The sequence below is a fragment of the Phascolarctos cinereus genome, unplaced genomic scaffold (genome assembly GCF_003287225.1).
Source record: "Phascolarctos cinereus isolate Bilbo 61053 unplaced genomic scaffold, phaCin_HiC Scaffold_2;HRSCAF=192, whole genome shotgun sequence".
In the NCBI taxonomy this organism is placed as follows: domain Eukaryota; kingdom Metazoa; phylum Chordata; class Mammalia; order Diprotodontia; family Phascolarctidae; genus Phascolarctos; species Phascolarctos cinereus.
In genome coordinates this window covers 291,550,489-291,568,062 of record NW_027555625.1, presented here as the reverse complement: position 1 = coordinate 291,568,062, position 17,574 = coordinate 291,550,489, and the positions used below count along the sequence as shown (strand labels likewise).

Here is a 17,574-nt window from a genome sequence, read left to right as displayed (position 1 = left end):
TTCCCATAAATCTGAACACTCTTCTATACCCACTTTTAACCTATTCCCTCATCCTCCCCTCCAAAGATCCCTCTGTTATCTTCTCCCCCCTTCCTATTCCCTTACCGTTTTATTTCTTCCAAATTTAGAAGACTTTTATACTCTTCTAGATATATATGTATGTATTGTTCCCTCTTGTACCCATTCCTGGTGAAAGTGGGCTACCAGAACTACCAGCCCTCCTCCCTCATCTAATTCCTCTGTGTCAGTTCTTCCTCTGGCACCTCATTTGTATAAGATAATTACTCTTTTCAACTGTTCCTGTATAGTTTTACTTTTTAAAGTCATATCATATTCGGGTCTACCCCAGTCTTTCTTACAAACTACCCAGTTGCTAATGACAATCTTAAGACATCCGTTTTACATTTTAATAAAAGGTGAACAGTCTGTCATTATTGAATCCCTTATAATCAGTTTTTGATATGTACCTTGTGTTTCTCTTGGCTTTTGTATGACAAATCTATTGAGTTCCATTTTTTTTTTAAGGTGAAGTCCTGGAAGTCTGACAGTTGATCAGATATCCATTTTTTCTTTCATTCAGGATTGTGCTTAACTTTGCAGGGTATGATGTTTTCGACCAGAATCCCAGTTCTTTTCCTCTTTGATACATAGTGTTCCAACATTTGTGGTCCTTCAGTGTCTCTGTTGCTAGGTTTTGTGTGATTCTAATTGTGGCACCATCATATTTAAATTGTTTTTTTCTTGTTGCTCTTAATATTTTATCTTTGAGCTGGGGGTTTCAGAATTTGACTGTAATATTCCTATAAGTTTTCTTCATAGGATCTCTTTCAAGTGGTGATCAATGGATTTTTTCTTTCTATTCCCCCTCCCCTTGTTCTAATTCTTCAGGACAATTTTCTTTAATTATTTCTTGTATTATTTTATCAAGACTCATTTTTTTGATCATAGCTTTCAAGTAGTCTTAAATTTTCTCTTCTTGATCTGTTCTCCAGATCAGTTGCTTTTCTTATAAGATGTTTCACTTTCTATTCTATTTTTTCATTCTTTATATTTTGTTTTATTATTTCTTGATCTCTTGTAACTTCACTGGCTTCTCCTTGCCCAATTCTGATTTTTATGGTGTCATTTTCTTCCTTAAGATTCTGGATCTCCTTTACTAACTGGTTGACTTTGTTTTCATATTCTTCTTGTTTTTCTTGGATTGTTCTTAATTTTTTTTTAAGTTTTTCTCAATCTTTCTCATTTGATTTTTAAAGTCCTTTTTAAGTTCTTCTGTAAATTCTTCTTGGGCAGGTGACCATTTGACTTTACTCTTTAGAGTAGAAGAGGATTTCTTTGCTTTAATATCCTCCTCTTAAGGTGAACTTCAGCCTTCTCTATTCCCATACTAACTTTCTATGATTGGATTCTTTCTCCTTTGCCTGTGCATTTTTTTTTTTGTAGTTATACCTTCTAGTCCATGATCACCTCTAGTCCTGGGGTATGGGGGATGGTGCCTCTGGCCTCAGATTTTCAATTTTCCCCTCTAGCCTGGAACCAAAGCTGAACCTCTATCCTCCTGTAGGTGCCCACAGCCAGGGCCATCCTGCCCTGCTGCTCTCCACTCTCTGCAGCACAGAGAGTGTTCCTTGTCAGCAGAGGTTCCCTTGATCTTCCCTGGCTCAGACACCCAACTCCCCTCACTGTACTGGGGGTAAAATTTCTTGTGGCTGGGGCCCAGGCAGCCTCCCAACCCAGCTAAACCCAGGGCTTTTGGCTTGTTGTTTAAGCAGACCCTGCCTGGAGCTGTTTATTCTTCACAGGGACCAACCTCATCCTGGGATTTTGCTTCATATCTTCTTGGATTGTCCCAGGAGGAGCCCTGTTGTGTTCTTATTTAAACCCCCCCCTCCCCACACCTTTGTTCACCCTAAGGTGCTATTTTATCTCTTTTGTGGGGGAAAATCTTGAGAGCTTGGAATTTTCTGACCTATTCCACCATCTTCCCAGAATCCGCCCCGACAGTTTTTCTTGTCTGTGACTGCTGAACCACTGCTTTTGGACATTAACACTTCAGTGCTATATGAAAAAGTACAAATAGCTCTTTTGAAGATGAACTCAGGGAGACCATCAGTAGTGACATAACTGTAACACAGCTGCCAAAATAATCTTCCCAGGGCATAAGTCTGACAATGTCTCTGACCTTTTCAAAAAGCTTCAGTGGTTCTATATTGCCTCTAAAATTAAAAAAAGAACACCATAACCTAATATCAGAGCTCTCCATAGTTTGCTTCCAAACTACATTTCAAGCCTTCTTTCATATTCTTATTTCCTGTTACGCTACATGTTTCTTCATTTGTCCTCTGGATTTAATAGTCTCATCTGAACCTTTAGAGAGGTTCCTAACCAGCTCCGCCCCCTTCCTCCATGCCTGGAATGTATTTCTTTCTTACTATATTTCTCATTGAAATAATATTCATTTTCAAGGCCTGGCCCATGTTCCCCATTACCTTTTCTGTTTTCTCCAGTTGAAAATGTTCTCTTCCACTCAAGTTTTCCTAGAGTATTTTGTATCTCTTCCAGACCCAATAGAAGTCTGCCTGCTCATTATTTCTTATAGCACAATAGTATTTCATTACATTCATATATCACAATTTGTTCAGTCATTCTCCAATTGATGAGCATCCCCTCAGTTTCCAATTCTTTGCCACCACAGAAAGAGCGGCTATAAATATTTTTGTACATGTGGGTCTGTTTCCCGTTTTTATGATCTCTTTAGCATACAACCCTAGAAGTGGTATTGCTGAGTGAAAGGGTATGCACATTTTTATAGCACTTTGGGCATAGTTCCAAACTGCTCTCTCAAATGGATCATTTCACAACTTCACCAACAATGCATTAGTGTCCCAATTTTCCCACATCTTCTACAGCATTTATCATTTTCCTGTTTTGTCATGTTGGCCAATCTGATAGGTGCGATGTGGTACCTCAGAGTTGTTTTGATTTGCATTTCTCTAATCATCTATTTTGTACTCTTAAGCAAAAAAAACCCAAAGAAGCAAAAAACAGAAACACTTAGTGATACAAACTTTTGGCCATTTATAATGGCCCTGCTTTAGGGAGTATCTCATTCAGTCCCCTTTTCTTTATGTAGGAAAAATGAGTTCCAGAAAAGTGATTTGTCACAAAGATAGTCTATAGCAAAGCATAATGTTGCATAGAATCCATATTCCCCGTCTGCCTCATTCCTCTATACATCACTTTGTGAAGGTCTAAAAAAATGATTCTGCCTGTGAGGTATAGGTTTTTGAAGCAGTCATGCCTAAATGTTCCTGTCATCTCTCTGTTACTTTCCACTGTGAAACTAATTGTTGCACTGGCATGACCTAACACTAAACAGTACCTTAATCTCTTTAAATCTTCACTAAAAGGATTTAAAAGAGCTCGGACAAAAGTGAGCTGTGAAGTCCTGGTGAAGCAGCAGGAAGTAATAAATTGCTTTGTTTTGTTTGGAGAATTGCAGGTGCTGACATCAGTGAGCTTGTGAGCAGTGATATGTATGTGTGTGTGTGTGTGTGTGTGTGTGTGTGTGTTCATAAGTGAATTTGATTTCAAAAGAAGCAAGCTCTATTTTAAGTTCCCCTAATGTACCAAGTGAAAGCTTTTTCTCCACTTTAATTGGTGCCAGGTACGCTATCTCTTGGAGTGGATGGATGAAGATTTAGAAGATGGAGAAGATACTGTCAGAACGGCAGATGTCGAATTTTGTCATCCCTTATGCCAGTGTCCAAAGTGTGCTCCACGACAAAAGGTTTGGCTCTTTCTGGAGGATGAGAAAGTCAGTCCTGCTATGTATATGTCTATTAACTCCACCGACTGACTGTTTCCTTAGTGGGAGTGTGATCTCCTCTTTAAATGTGCCAGTCTAAAGATGGAGGAGATTTAGCTCAGCAGTGGCAAGGAGCTTATAATTAATCCCCTTAGAGACTGAGCACTGGCCATACTTATTTCAGCCAGCCTCCTTCTTTACACACACATGCACACACACACACACACACACACACACACACACACACACACACACACACATCTTTATAGGCAATTAGAGTTAAGTGATATATCTTTATAGGCAATTGGAGTTAAGTGACTTGCCCAGGGTCACACAGCTAGTAAGTGTCAAGTGTTTGGTCTGAGGCTGGATTTGAACTCCTGCCTTCATGGCCGGTGCTCTATCCACTGCACCACCTAGCTCAGCCTCCTTCTTGAGGGAACTAGGGAGCTACTTAATAAGACAGAGACAAGACAGTGTAATAGGTGGTGCAGATATCACTGCTGTCTGCTCCATGCACAAAGTGTGACTGTTAAATTGTACTTTTTTCTAAAAAGCAAACTTGAGAACTTACGCATTGTGGTGGGGCAGGAGTCATGCCTTCTCAGCTTTTAATCCATTGCACCAGTAATTCTTGGAATTCTTTTTGGGATTGTGTTCAAAACCTGCAACATACTGTTTTAAATATTGCTAGTGTCTTTGTTCTTTTAGGGTAGATTTATTTTTTGGAAATAGCCCAAAGGCAGTCAGAGGTGATCTGGTGATGTGCATGTGCATGATCAAACTGGGTACTATTTTTATTATTTTTTAAAAAATGAGGTGTGACTGAAATGGGATGAGAGCCATTTTATAGTGTGGTTTATAAATTAGTTCTGAAGAAAGCTCCAAAGAAGGGGTTCTGAACAAGTGTTTTTTTTTAGTGTTTATGATATTGCCATAATAAACATGTAAACCCCGTGCCCCTTGTGGAGATTATTTTGTAGGGTGTAAGACTCATTTGGATACTGCTAGGTGGTACAGTAGCTAGAGCCCTGTACCTGGAGTTAGGAAGAATTGAGTACAAATCCCTTTTCACACACTAGCTGCATGACCCCGGGCAAGTCACTTTCTTTCAACCTCAGTTTCCTAATCTGTAAAATGGAGATAATAACATGTACCTTACAGGGCTATTGTGAGGGTCAAATGAGATAATATAAAGTATTTTACAAACTTTAAAGCACTGTGTTAAGTACTAGCTGTTATTGTCATTTTAAAGTCTGATATGTTGGTTGAACAGTTTCGTTACTTTAAATATATTTGCTGTCTGGGAAAAGTCTGAGTTTGGACTGTGAGTGTGCTTCCTTCCTCAGTGTACCTTTTGCAGGTAACTTGTACTTATTGCATCAGGGCTCTTGATGCTTTCTGGGAGAGAATTTTTTTTGTTATTCTATCCCTGTGCCTCACTCTAGGCAAATTTGATGTATACAGGTCGATAAAATTGATTAATACTATTTCATATTGCCAAATAATTATTTACTTTACAGAAAATTTTACTTTTGTATTATTTTCATTTTCCCTTATGCATTTTAAATGACCATTTTTATGCGACATCATAGGAACATGGCTATCAGGCAAAACAAGTGTGGAGAAACTCTTATACTAGTCTTTGATTTCATCTTACTTGCAGAGGGCAGCTAGGTGGGGCAGTGGATAGAGCACTGGCCCTGGATTCAGGAGGACTTGAGTTCAAATCCAGCCTCAGACACATAATACTTACTGGCTGTGTGGTCCTGGGCAAGTCACTTAACTCCATTGCCTAATCAAAAAAAACCCAAACCATCATACATGTGCCATCCAGAGAATGCCTCCAGCAAACTTCTGTGGTTAATTGGCTAATCAGTTTCTGAAAGGAAAAAAATAATATTCTAAAGTGTGTTATCCAAGTGAACTGAAGGATATGACAAGTACTTTATTTTTTTGTTGTTGTTAAAATAAGCTTTTATTCATGTCTTCTGTTTTTTACATCATCAGTTTTCCCCAGTATCTTGGTGATACTCCTCCTAGAGAGCCATCTATAACAAATAATATTTTTAAAGAGGAAAAATAATCAGCACCACTAATTGAGATATTGAAAAAGTATGAAAGCATGTGTAATGTGTAACACTTTTGGACATCATCCATGAAGGGGTGGGGTGGGGTGTCCTCTCATCTCTTCATTTGAGTCATGCTTGATCTTTGTAATTTGTTACATTCACTTTTAATTTGTTGATGTGTCATTGTTCTTTCCATTTATGTTGTCTTTATTGTGTATATATTTTCTTGGCTTTGCTTCACCTTTGCATCAGTTTATATGGATCTGCCCATGCTTCTCTGTATTAACCACATACATACTTTTTTTACAGTACATTAATATTCCATTACATTCAGACACACAGTTTTTTTCAGGCCCCAAATGATGGGTATTTACTTGTTTCCAATTCTTTGCTATTACAAAAACTTCTGCGATAAATATATTTTGATGTATATGAGGGCTTTCATCTTATCAGTGGCTTCCTGAGAGCATAGCCCAGTAATGGAGTTTTTGGTTCAAAGAACATGGACATTTTAGTCATTTTATTTGCATAATACCAAAGTGCTTTCCAGAATAGGTGTATACACCATTTCACAGCTCCACCCATAGTATATTAGTGTATAAGTACTTTCAGTAGTTACTGAAACTTTATAACCTACTGAGTCTCTCTCTTTCTTTCTCTCTCCCCTCCCATCCCATTTTTCTGTCCCTCCTTCCTTCCCTCCCTTTCATCATCCCCATACCATTTCTCTGTGTGTTTCTTCTCCTTCCTTTTTTGTATCTCTCTCTTTCTTTCTCTTATCAAATATCTAATATGTGCTAAACACTATGCTAGGTATTTGGGAAACAAAGAAAAAAATGGGAAAAAAACCCATTCCTTTCCTTCAAAATATAGACAGATAAATAAAAGGTAGTTTGAGGATACAAAGATCAGGGGAGTATATTGAAGTGCCAAATATGAGGGCAGGGATTGGGGGAGAATGCTATGAGCCATATTCTGAACTCCTTGAGAAAGAAAAGAGAATGCCTCTGTGTTGATTGATGACTGCAGCAAGGATCTAGATAGAATGATATAGAAGAATGGGTTGAACCTTGAAGGAGGAAAGGTTGCTGAATAATAGTGGCAGAAGGTCTTGAAGTGGCAGTGACGAGCTGCCTGAAACATCTCTTGCTGAACCAGTGTGTCGGAGGCAGGTTGGGGAGTCAGGTTACTGTGAGTAAAATAAGATGAGAAAGCATATGAAACGAAGTGGTCTCAGGTGAAGGTAGTTTGTTAGTGCTAGAATGGGAGTTCCAGATAGTGCAGTGGAAGAGGGAGAAGGTAGAGCAAGGCTAGGGACTCAGAAGGGTAGAGATGAAAGACAGAAGAACATTTTTTGCTTACGCAGCTTAGTGACCCTAATCTGTAGGGATTAGAACAGGAGAAGGTAAGCATTTATTAGGCATGGACAGGGAAGTACAATTTGATTGAGGCACCTGCCCTCAAGGCTCCTGTGATGATCATTACATTTGTGAATATGTTCTCTCAAATACCAGAGAACCCACTATTATCTGAGATAGTTGTAGAAGTAAGACAAGAGAAGGAAATTAAAGGCATAAAAATAGGTAGAGAGAGAAGACAAAACTATCCCTGTTTGCTGATGGCATGATTTACTTAGAAAATTCTAGAGAATCGGCAGAGAAAATAACTGAAACAATAGCTTTAGTAAAGTAGCAGAATCCAAAATAAACCCACAAAAATTAACCGTATTTTTACATCAGTAATCACATCTAGCAGGAATTAATCAAAAAAAGGAAGTTCCATTCCAAATAACAAAAAAAAAGAAATTGTCTGGTGAGTTAATCTACCAAAGCATGCTTAATAACTTTCATAGATATAAGTACAAAATGCACCTTAAAGAAATTAAGAACAACTAAATGACCGGAGGAACATATACACTATTTGTAGTTGGGCTCTGTCATATAATAAAAATGACAGTACCAACAGAATTAAGTTAGGATTTAGTGAAATATCAAACCACCAAAGAAGCTACTTTACAGAGCTATCAAAATATTAACAATTTATTTGGAGGAACAAAAAAATCTAGACTATCAAGGGAAACTAATGGAAAATAGTAGGAATGGAAGTGATAACACTTCTAGAAACCATTTCTATATTATAAATCAGTAATCATCAAAATTACCTGGCACTGATTAAAAAATAGAAAAGTAGATTAGTGGAGAAGTTAAGGAAGAATCAGAAATAACTGAAATCAATAACCCAGTGTGTAATAAACCTACAACTATGTTATCTAGGAAAGAACTCCCTGTGTGACAAGAACTGCTAAGAAAACTGAAAAGCCATCTGGTAGATATTAGGTTTATTCCAAAATCTTATTCCAGGTACCATAATAAATTAAAAATGGATATGTGACCTGAATATTAAAGGTTATGCCAGTTTGAAAAATAGAGAATCAGTTCAGGTACCTTTTGTCAGTATGGCTAAGAAGTGAATTCTCAACCTGATGAGGGGTAGAGGAAATAACAAGACAAAATAACTTGGCTCCTGGTTTGACCTTGTGTCTGAGGTACTATTTCTAGACGAGGTCTAGGCAAATGATCTGGTCTGATATGCAGAGGAGGCTCTGGTGTTACATCTATTGAGAAACTTGGTGCTTGGCTTCTTGGTGGTCATAGAAGGCTGAGGCGTTGTTGCTTTTTCTCATGTGGTTGACTGAAGCAGGATGGATTAAATGCCTCCACAACATGGCCTTTAGGTACAAAGTCCCATGGGTATTTGGTGGTAATGAGGGGTTATAGTGTTGTGATGGCTCAGGGCAGAGTAGCTGTAGGCGCCAAGGCAGCAAGCCCCAGTGAGGAGGAAAGAGCCTTCAACACAGTTCTTGAATGAGACAAGGGCTGGGATGCTGTCCCTGCCTCCTTGTCCTCCAGCATCCCCCCTAAACAAGGGAAGTTCTGCCCTGTGTCCTACATTATCTCACTCCTCTTCCCAATCCCAAACAAAAAGCCCAGCTCTACAGCAGATAAAACCGGAACTATGTGGTTTGTGTTTTATTTCTATCTGGCCTTTGATTTCTTCCTACGTTCCATTTTTTTTTCTGAGTCAGTGATTCTCACTAGAAAAGACGTTAATAACCCCTAGCATATCTACTTGTAAAAGCTTTGGAAATCAGGAATGGCTAGGGTGGAGTTTTTTGATCACTTTACTAAAAAATGAGGCTAGCAAGTATCATCCAGTGTAGGGGGGATGTTCTGCTTTTTGCACTAAGATTTTAAATCTGTGTCCTGGCAGGTAGAAAAATATAGATCTGATTTTGGGGATAGAATAAATGGGATGTGTATATGTGGACCAACTATACAACCCGCTAAAATCCAAGATTCTGTTATCATAGGAGGCAAGATTATTAGTCAGCATTGGCTTTTTCAAGCAGATGTTCTTAAGTAGTTATGATGTCTTTTCTCTCTTCTCTCTACCTTTTGAATCCTTAAAGAAGCTTGGAAAGATTCCTGTCAATGGGCTTGGAGTGAATGTTACCAATCAGGATGGCTTCACTCCACTGCATGTTGCTGTGCTGCATGGTCGGACTGATCTCGTCTCCCTCCTTTTGAAGCATGGTGCCAATGTGGATGCCAAGAATGTTAATCGGGCTGTCCCACTTCATCTTGCCTGCCAGAAGGGACACTTTCAGGTAGTGGTCTTGAGCTTTAGTCACTGCTGGCCCCTGTTACTAACAGTAATCCTAGTCCAGTACTTGTTTTAGTCAGAAGCTAGATTGTAATGGGCTAAGAAGGGAGTAAGAGGGAGAAAGTGGAAGCACCTCTTATAGATGGCCTTGTCAAGAAGTTTAGCCACAAAAGGCAGAAGAGATAATAGGACAGTAGTGGAGATGGAAGGATCAAGTTAGGGTTTTGTGAGGATGGGGAGACCATGGGTATTACACCGTGGATGTAAACTAGACTAGATGGTTATATGCATACATTCTGTGAAGCCCTCAACAATTTGCATCTGAGACTTAGTCCTAGAAACCTAGTCCCTTTTTGTGCATGGGATGAAGTCTTCATGGAGGTATTGATTCATGGGTTTTGCAAATTAGTCCCCTTACTTGGGACTATAGTAGCTCATAGTTTAGCTAAGTCCTTGGAGACTATCTTGAATCTTCTGTGTGTTTTTATATATAGAATTTTTATACAATGTATTTTATACAGTGGTGCTTTGAGCATTTGCAATGCCTGATAATGATAAAAAAAAAAAAAGCTTTTGAATTAGATTTTACTACAGGGGATTAGATGAAGACTGTGAAGGGTCTGAACCCAAACAGAACCCGCAGTTTGAGTTGGGTTGACCTGTTCCTTCTTTGCATTCAGCCACAATGCTGTGAGCAGCAGTTATTAGAGTAAACATTTAGCTGGCCTTTGTAAACTAACTTGATGTATGAACTGTGGACATTTTGCCATTGGAGCCTAGAGATTCACATGTATACTACTAAAAGTTGATGATGAAATAGAAGCGTCCTTGAAGAATTTGCAGTAGCCTATGACTTTTTTAGTCTAAAGTTAAATGTCTTCCTTCTATTGGAATAGGTGGTGAAGAACCTAATGGACTTCAGTGCAAAACAAAATAAAAAAGATTCAAGTGGCAACACACCCCTCATTTATGCTTGTCTGAATGGCCATCATGAAACAGCTGCCTTATTACTGGAGGTAAAAAAAACCCCTCAAAATAGGTTTGCTTTTTTCTGGAGTGAGATATTTTGTGACCCTACATTGTGAACACCAGTTCAGCACTAGCAGCAGTCTTAAGTTTAAGCTGAGTAGCTGCTGCTCTTCAGAGCTGGCCCTTCTTTATTTTGATAGATGGGGAGGGAATTGGGGACTGTTTTCAGTTGTCCTCTGTACCTGTGCAGTAGTGTCAGACTTCTGGGTCCCCTTTAGTATCAGGCTGTAAAATACAAATTGCAGAAGGAATGTATTTGCTCCTTTTCGTGTTTCCATATGGATGGCAAAGTCAGGGATTTGAATAACTGGTGTGTGAGGTTTTGCGCTGTGTTTGCCATCCATGGTTCAGTTCTCTGATGGCCCTTCTCTCATGTTTGAATAACATCCTCCATTTTGAATGGATCTCCTTGATAGCCTTTACAATGAAATAATCAGTACTACTGCCATCCTGCTAGCTTTGTACCCCTATTTCAGTATAAACTTTGATGAAAGTTTTTCTCTTTACAGCATGGGGCCTCTCTTAATGTTTCTAACAACAGGGGCAACACAGCATTGCATGAAGCTGTAACAGGAAATCATGCCATCCTGGTTGAACTCCTGCTGCTTCATGGAGCATCAGTCCACGTTAGGAATAAGAGACAGTGTACCCCTATGGACTGTGCTGAACAGGTAGGTGGAGGAAATATCTTAAGAACTAAAGTCTCCGTGACAACTTGAATTCCTCTTGTCTAGAATAGACTTGGATTATTCTTCAGATTGCTATGACTGCCCAAAGTGGTGTTATGGAAAGCAGTTGTGGAGCGTGTTGGGCTACTGCCATACGGAGTTATGACTCCTTATGACACTTCTGCCTTGTACTCTTTGTATCATTATATAAGTCCTTCTCTTCCTCACCCTGCTAGGTGCTAATCTCCACTAGATTAGAAACCATGATGTTTTATCTTTCATATTTCCTGTCCAGTGCCTACCTAACACGCTGCCTTATACATAGGTGCTAAATAAGTTTGCTGAGGGAGAGTTCTCTACATTCCTAACAATATCAACTCTCAAATAGTTGTGTGGTGGACTGTGCCCACTATCTAGAAACTAGTGGGTGAGCTGTAAGGTACTGATTCTAGTCTGGAATCCTCCTTTATTACAGTCAAGCAGTCCCGGGACTTTTGTATTGTTTCAGCAGTAGAGGTTATCAGCTAAGACTTTATAGTAGCACTTCTGGTTTGTGTATCTTCACCAGGAACATACAGTAGTTTCTTTAACAGCACATCAGAGATAACTTGTGGCTAGCTAATTAAAAGACATGTTAGACGTGATTTCATTGATGAAATAAAAATCTTAAGTCTTCACCATATCTAGAGAGGTATTACTAAGTAAGTTTTATAGAGAGAGGAGGTGGGGACAACTTTCCTTTTTAGGTATACTCATCTTGGTATTCTGGTGTTATGTTTCATCCAAAATCATATAGCATTCACTTGATATGCTATAGATAGAGTGACTATTACTTAAGTCTATGTTGTTATTGGTGGTATAGAATTGGAATGTAAATTCTATAGCTGATTATACCAGAGTTTGTGGTTTAAAAGAACATGGTAGCTAAATGAAGAGGAATTTTTGGGACACAGGTACACTACTGTTAGGCCAAAATTAGGCTAGTGTTTTTATTATTAACCAGTGTGATATTTATGACAACAAGCTAATAATAAAAAAAGTCTGTCTTTGTAATTTTTCAAGTGTTTTATGTAGTGTGGTTTTTAATACACTGTTTGAGATGATCAGTGAGTTTCTCTGGCCAGCTGTCTGAATTTTTATTTGAATAACATTTCTAGTAACATTCCTTTGTATATAGATTGAAAATCATTAACCAGTTTGTTGCCCTGAATTCAAAAAGTAATTGTTAAATCATCTTGTCCCCTTTGAATTCATAGAATTCAAAGATCATGGAATTGTTGCAGACAGTACCCAGCTGTATTGCAATGTCAGAAGATGCTGCAGAAACAGATGGTGAAGGGCATGCTGCTGTTAAGATCAGGAAAAAATGTAAGAATTTTTCTCTGAGATATGTAACTAGACGAGACCAAAAATGACTATATTGCCTTTCCTGTCTATTTTGTGTAAATGTGAGGTTGTATGTAAAATATAATTGTAAGGAGCAGGTGGGATGTGCAGGGAAGCTTCCTACTGCCTGAAGAGGTTTTTATGCAGAAAGTAAGGGATAGATAGTAAATCTGAAGACCAGTCTATAACAACACATACAGTGTGTTTTACAGATCACTGAGCACTTGCATATCTTTATCTCATTTGTTCCTTACAACAACCCTGTGACATAGGCAGTGTGAATATTATTGTCCCCATTTTACAGATAAAGAAGGTGAGGCTCAGAGAATAGAAGTGACTTGCTTGTTGTCATACAGGTATTAAGTGGCAGAGATAGGACTCAAACCCAAGCTCCAGGGGTCTTTTTACAAAATTTCTTGAATATGTTCACTCATCTTAATATTCTCCAAGAAGCAAAATTTAAGTTTTGTTTTGTGTGATATATTTTTTAAAAGATGAATATAAATATCCTGAGTGCCTAGTAAGTGGTAGCCTTTTAATTATTAGTAGTAAGCACTTCATTTAATTTTGTTAATAGTAATTAACAATAAGATATTACCCTCTTAGCTTAAGTTTTTTTGGTTTCTTAGTAAGCTGATGAGGAAAACAGTTTCCATAGATGTTTGGGATCGTTCCAGGCACATGCATTAATCTGCTGCTTGGGCAGATGCTACCTAAAGCATTTTGCTTGAGTGCATATGGATGATAATGCTAAGTAGCTAATTGCTCCATCTTCAGTAGAAGAAGATGAGGGATTTTTTGTTTTTAATATAGCATCAGTCATCAGCATCAGATTCCAAGATGAAAAAGATTTTTCTCTAGATTTTTTTCTTAGTAGTGGAAGGATTTTATGAAGTGTACATACTGGTTGTTGGTATTTGTGCAGTAACAAAAATACCAGCATTTAGGGCAACCAGGTGGCACAGTGGATAGAGTGCCTGGCCTGGAGTCAGGAAGACCTGTGAAGACGCTTCAGCTGTGTGACCCTAGTAAGTCATTTTACCTCTATCAGTGTCTTCATCTGTAAAATGGGAATAATAGCACTGACCTTAGTATGGTCCCTGGCACATAGTAAGTGCTATATAAATGTTAGCTGTTATTATTATTATTATCATCGTTATTAAGCGTTATTATATCCATCCACCATTCATGTTATTCAGATAGTCTCTAGAGCTGTTTTTTTACCATATTTGGAAATATTTGTAGTAATTCACACAATTGAGAAGTTGTTTTCACCTAATCACAAACTTTAGTTCTTATTTTAAAAACCAGTTCATGAAATGAGTAGAATTTAGTACTGATTCATGCAGATTGTCTTTTAGATTTAAGCACTATCCTGCTACTTTTACTTACTTGGTATCTATCTTATGGGCCTAAGATGGTACTAAGTGCCCTCTGGGTTGGCCTAAAAAAAATGCAACCAAAAGCCAAAACATTTAGAAAGAAATAAGTGAAATTCATTAGAATGACCAAGTTTAAATACTTTTGCAAAACAAAAATTTATTGTCAAAGAAAATTTAAGGATAGTATCTTAGCTATGGTGGTTTTTTTTTTTGGCTTTTTTTTGGGGGGTGGAGTGGGGTAAGAGGCAGTCAGGGTTAAGTGACTTGCCCAAAGTCACATACAACTAGTAAGTGTTAAGTGTCTGAGGCTGGATTTGAACTCAGGTCCTCCTGACTCCAAGGCCAGAGCTCTATTCACTGCGCCACCTAGCTGCCCCCTTAGCTATGGTTTTGAAAAGATATTACTAAAATATCATTTGACCTTGACAGTATTCAAATATCAGTTCATTCTTTACATCTACAGTGAATTCAAGGCCACATGGACCACCAGATGATACTTTAAGCAGAAGATTTCAGTTTGTCCATTCAGTTAGTCAGTTTAAGTAAGTTTTTAAAAAATTCTACTTAGTATTTGCTTTTTTGTTGTTGTAAAAATTTATTTGAAGCTGGAAAGATGCAATTTAAACCATTAAAAATATACATGAATAATTTTTTGTTCATTCAGATGCTGCCACCTTGTGGTCACTGATGTTGTTTCATATGACTCTTTGATGTGTTTACTTTTATAACTTTATTTTACCTATATTTTAGATCAAAAACTTTACCGGAAACCATAACAAGAGACAGAAGTGTTCCCAATTTTGATGATGCCTTTCTGAGTCAGGTAAGTTTTCAAGCTTAATCTGTGTTCAGTAAAAAAATGTTAAAAGCCAAGCTGTATTGAGGGGCTTAAATATTTTATTAACCTAGAGGTTTCATAATCATACCCTCTTAATTTACTAGAAGTGCTTAGCTACTTTTCCTGTACACTCATCATTTGTTCTATTATGCTCTGTCACTGCAACATAAGAATAATCAATTTAAGAGCAAAAATTAGAATTTTTAGTGGTATGATTAATAAAACTTATACTTTCATTATATTCTTTATTATTACTTGAAAATGTCTTTTAGTTGGAGGTATACTGCTAAGGAAAAACACAGAAGTGCTGTTATGTTGAACATGTGGGAAGTCACACCTGGTGGATGAAATAGATGTGACCTTGGAAAATTTAAGTTGATTGCTGCATACAAATGGATTTACCTAATGTATTAATAAATCTGAAAAAGAAAAAAACCCCTGCATATCAATGGATTTAGCCACTAGCTTTGCCAAACATCTAGTTGAGTGGATATGTAACTCAAATTTCTTAACACTGTGACTTAAATGTTCAGATTTGAAAACCATGACCCAGTCTACAAAAGACAGAATTGTGAGATTGTTGCTGTCGCAGAATCACTATTTTTGTTTCAGAGACACTAGATTTGGGCTTTGGACAGTGAGAATTAGAATGGATAATATTTCTGCCATGAATTTCAAAGTTATATTTTACTAATATTACTAACATTACAAAGAAATTATGTATCCTATTTTAACTACTTCAAGTATTGTATCCTATTTCAGCTATTCCTAGTTCTGGTTACCCATACACTAAGAAAATGGGCAAGATCCCTCCTTTTTACCAATAAACCTCACTCATGGAGATGGTGTTTGAAGGCAAATAGGTTCACAGATGTAGTAGTAAAAATCTCAGAAGAAAAACATTTTATTAAGTCTTGGTACTGATGCTGAAAGAACACCTCTTAGTGGCCTTTACCATTTTTTCTCTTTCCCTAGCCAGCAGTTCTGAGTGATAAGGTCAAGTTAGACCGTGACCAACTGGAGCAGAGCAAATCTAATACCACTGATGAAGAAAACAGTGGCAGACCTATGGGGGACACAGTGGTACAGGCTGCTGTAGAACTAAGCGAATGCAGCGGAGGCACACTGTTACTGCAGCAGGCGTATCACAGGAGCCAGAAGCTGCTCATAATGGTGACTCATCAGCTCATCAGGAGCCAGCTAGTTTACCGTCTGAAGACTCTTAGCAGTAACAAGGTTCACTTGCTGCCAGAAAGTAAAGAGCTAGCAAGATAATGCTGCTGTTATTTAAAATAAGGCTTAGGACTGCACCTTCACAGCTGGCTTAGAAGAAGAATAAGCCTTCCGCAAGAGTTGTTGCAGGGTCTGTACTTTAGAGCCGGAACCTGTTATTGGAGTGTCCTTCATGGAACTGCTTTGTGGCAGACTGAACTAGGAAAAGAGTAATGTAAAGAATGGAACCAAAAAATTCCCTCTATTTTGACTTCTCTCTTGAACTTAAAGCACTTGAAAAGATAGCAGAAAGCAATGGTTTCTGAATCACTAAGTCTTGGGTTTAAGTATTGGTGTCCTTTGGTTAAAGTGAGAAATTCTGATGACCTCTTCTACCAAAAGGTTTTGAACCACTGTAGTGGTATAAGTATAAGTATAAAGTAGCAAACTTTATAAGTTCAATTTCTCTATGCTGCAATAAGCTGAAATAAAGCAGTTAATCTTCATGACACTGTGAGGATGCTGTACAGAAAAGTAACATTTGGATGAAGAAAGCAAAACTTAAAAAAACACCACTCCTTAGCAAAGCGACACAAGGATAACCAAATCACAATTAAATGCATTTATTTTTAGTAAAGATGTTGTTTGTCCTGCAAAATATATATGAACAAAAGCTAAGTGTAATGCTTTTACTAGCAAGATATGCAGATGATTTGGTCCTCTTCACGTATGCACCTGTAGCGGTGAGAACTTGCACATTCATGGAAACCCTTCTCTTAGTTAATGATGCTCCTTCCTAGATCCCACACTCCAAGGAGGGCCACCAAATTAAAGAGACAAGATCGGGCACATCTTTCCTAAGAGGCTTTTGATTAAACTGCTGTGATATGTCACAAACCAGGTTACTGTGATTTTGATTGAAGGAATCATTGCCATATTCACATGTGTTCCTTTTATAAATTTCTATAGAAAATATTGCTTTTATTTTTTATTGTATGCTATTGATAACTTGTCTAGGGCCTCAGACTTTCAGGACTGTCTGGAGTCTGTTTTCAGATATCTTTTCACTATAGAGAAAATGGCTTGTGCATGCTGTTGGAAACACTCGTGTGCTTGTAGAAGGGAGGGGTTTATGTATATTTTTCTAAAAAATAATTTATGATTTCTGCTAATTTTCTAATGTGCCTTGGATATGTGCCAAATGATGGAAAAGAAACAGTAAAATTTATGATTCTTGAAAATGCCTAAGTCTTATTTTTGTTGTCACTGTTAGGGATGTGTATGTAAAGCCATTTTAATCGCCTTCATCTATAACACACGGTATTCTTTGTGAAGATAAAATGAACTTTGAATTTCTTTACCAGGAGGAATCCACTGAGTCCTATATTGAATCCTTCATAATTAATTCTAAGTAGAATACTGACCCACTGATCATTTCAACTGGAAGGCTATCTGGGATTAGAGATCTATCTTTCTGTAATAAAGCAGGGTAGCCTACTGGCACACCCAGTACCTG

The 17,574-nt window shown here is 37.8% G+C and overlaps 1 protein-coding gene across 2 annotated transcripts in view; it reads left to right on the top strand.

Moving 5' to 3' along the window:
• ANKRD27 (ankyrin repeat domain 27) overlaps positions 1-17,299 on the top strand; it is an 89,469-nt gene extending 72,170 nt beyond the window's left edge. Inside the window, exons 22-29 of one of the 2 annotated variants that reach the window (XM_020985050.2) lie at positions 3,668-3,790; positions 9,353-9,547; positions 10,440-10,559; positions 11,082-11,243; positions 12,497-12,608; positions 14,472-14,550; positions 14,759-14,831; positions 15,822-17,299. In XM_020985050.2, coding sequence (XP_020840709.1) covers positions 3,668-3,790; positions 9,353-9,547; positions 10,440-10,559; positions 11,082-11,243; positions 12,497-12,608; positions 14,472-14,550; positions 14,759-14,831; positions 15,822-16,121 — 1,164 coding nt within the window. In that variant the 3' untranslated portion in view covers positions 16,122-17,299. Of the gene's footprint in view, positions 1-3,667; positions 3,791-9,349; positions 9,548-10,439; positions 10,560-11,081; positions 11,244-12,496; positions 12,609-14,471; positions 14,551-14,758; positions 14,832-15,821 lie in introns of both variants that reach the window. The other variant, XM_020985049.2, reaches the window with a different exon arrangement.
• The last annotated feature ends 275 nt before the right edge of the window (positions 17,300-17,574 follow it).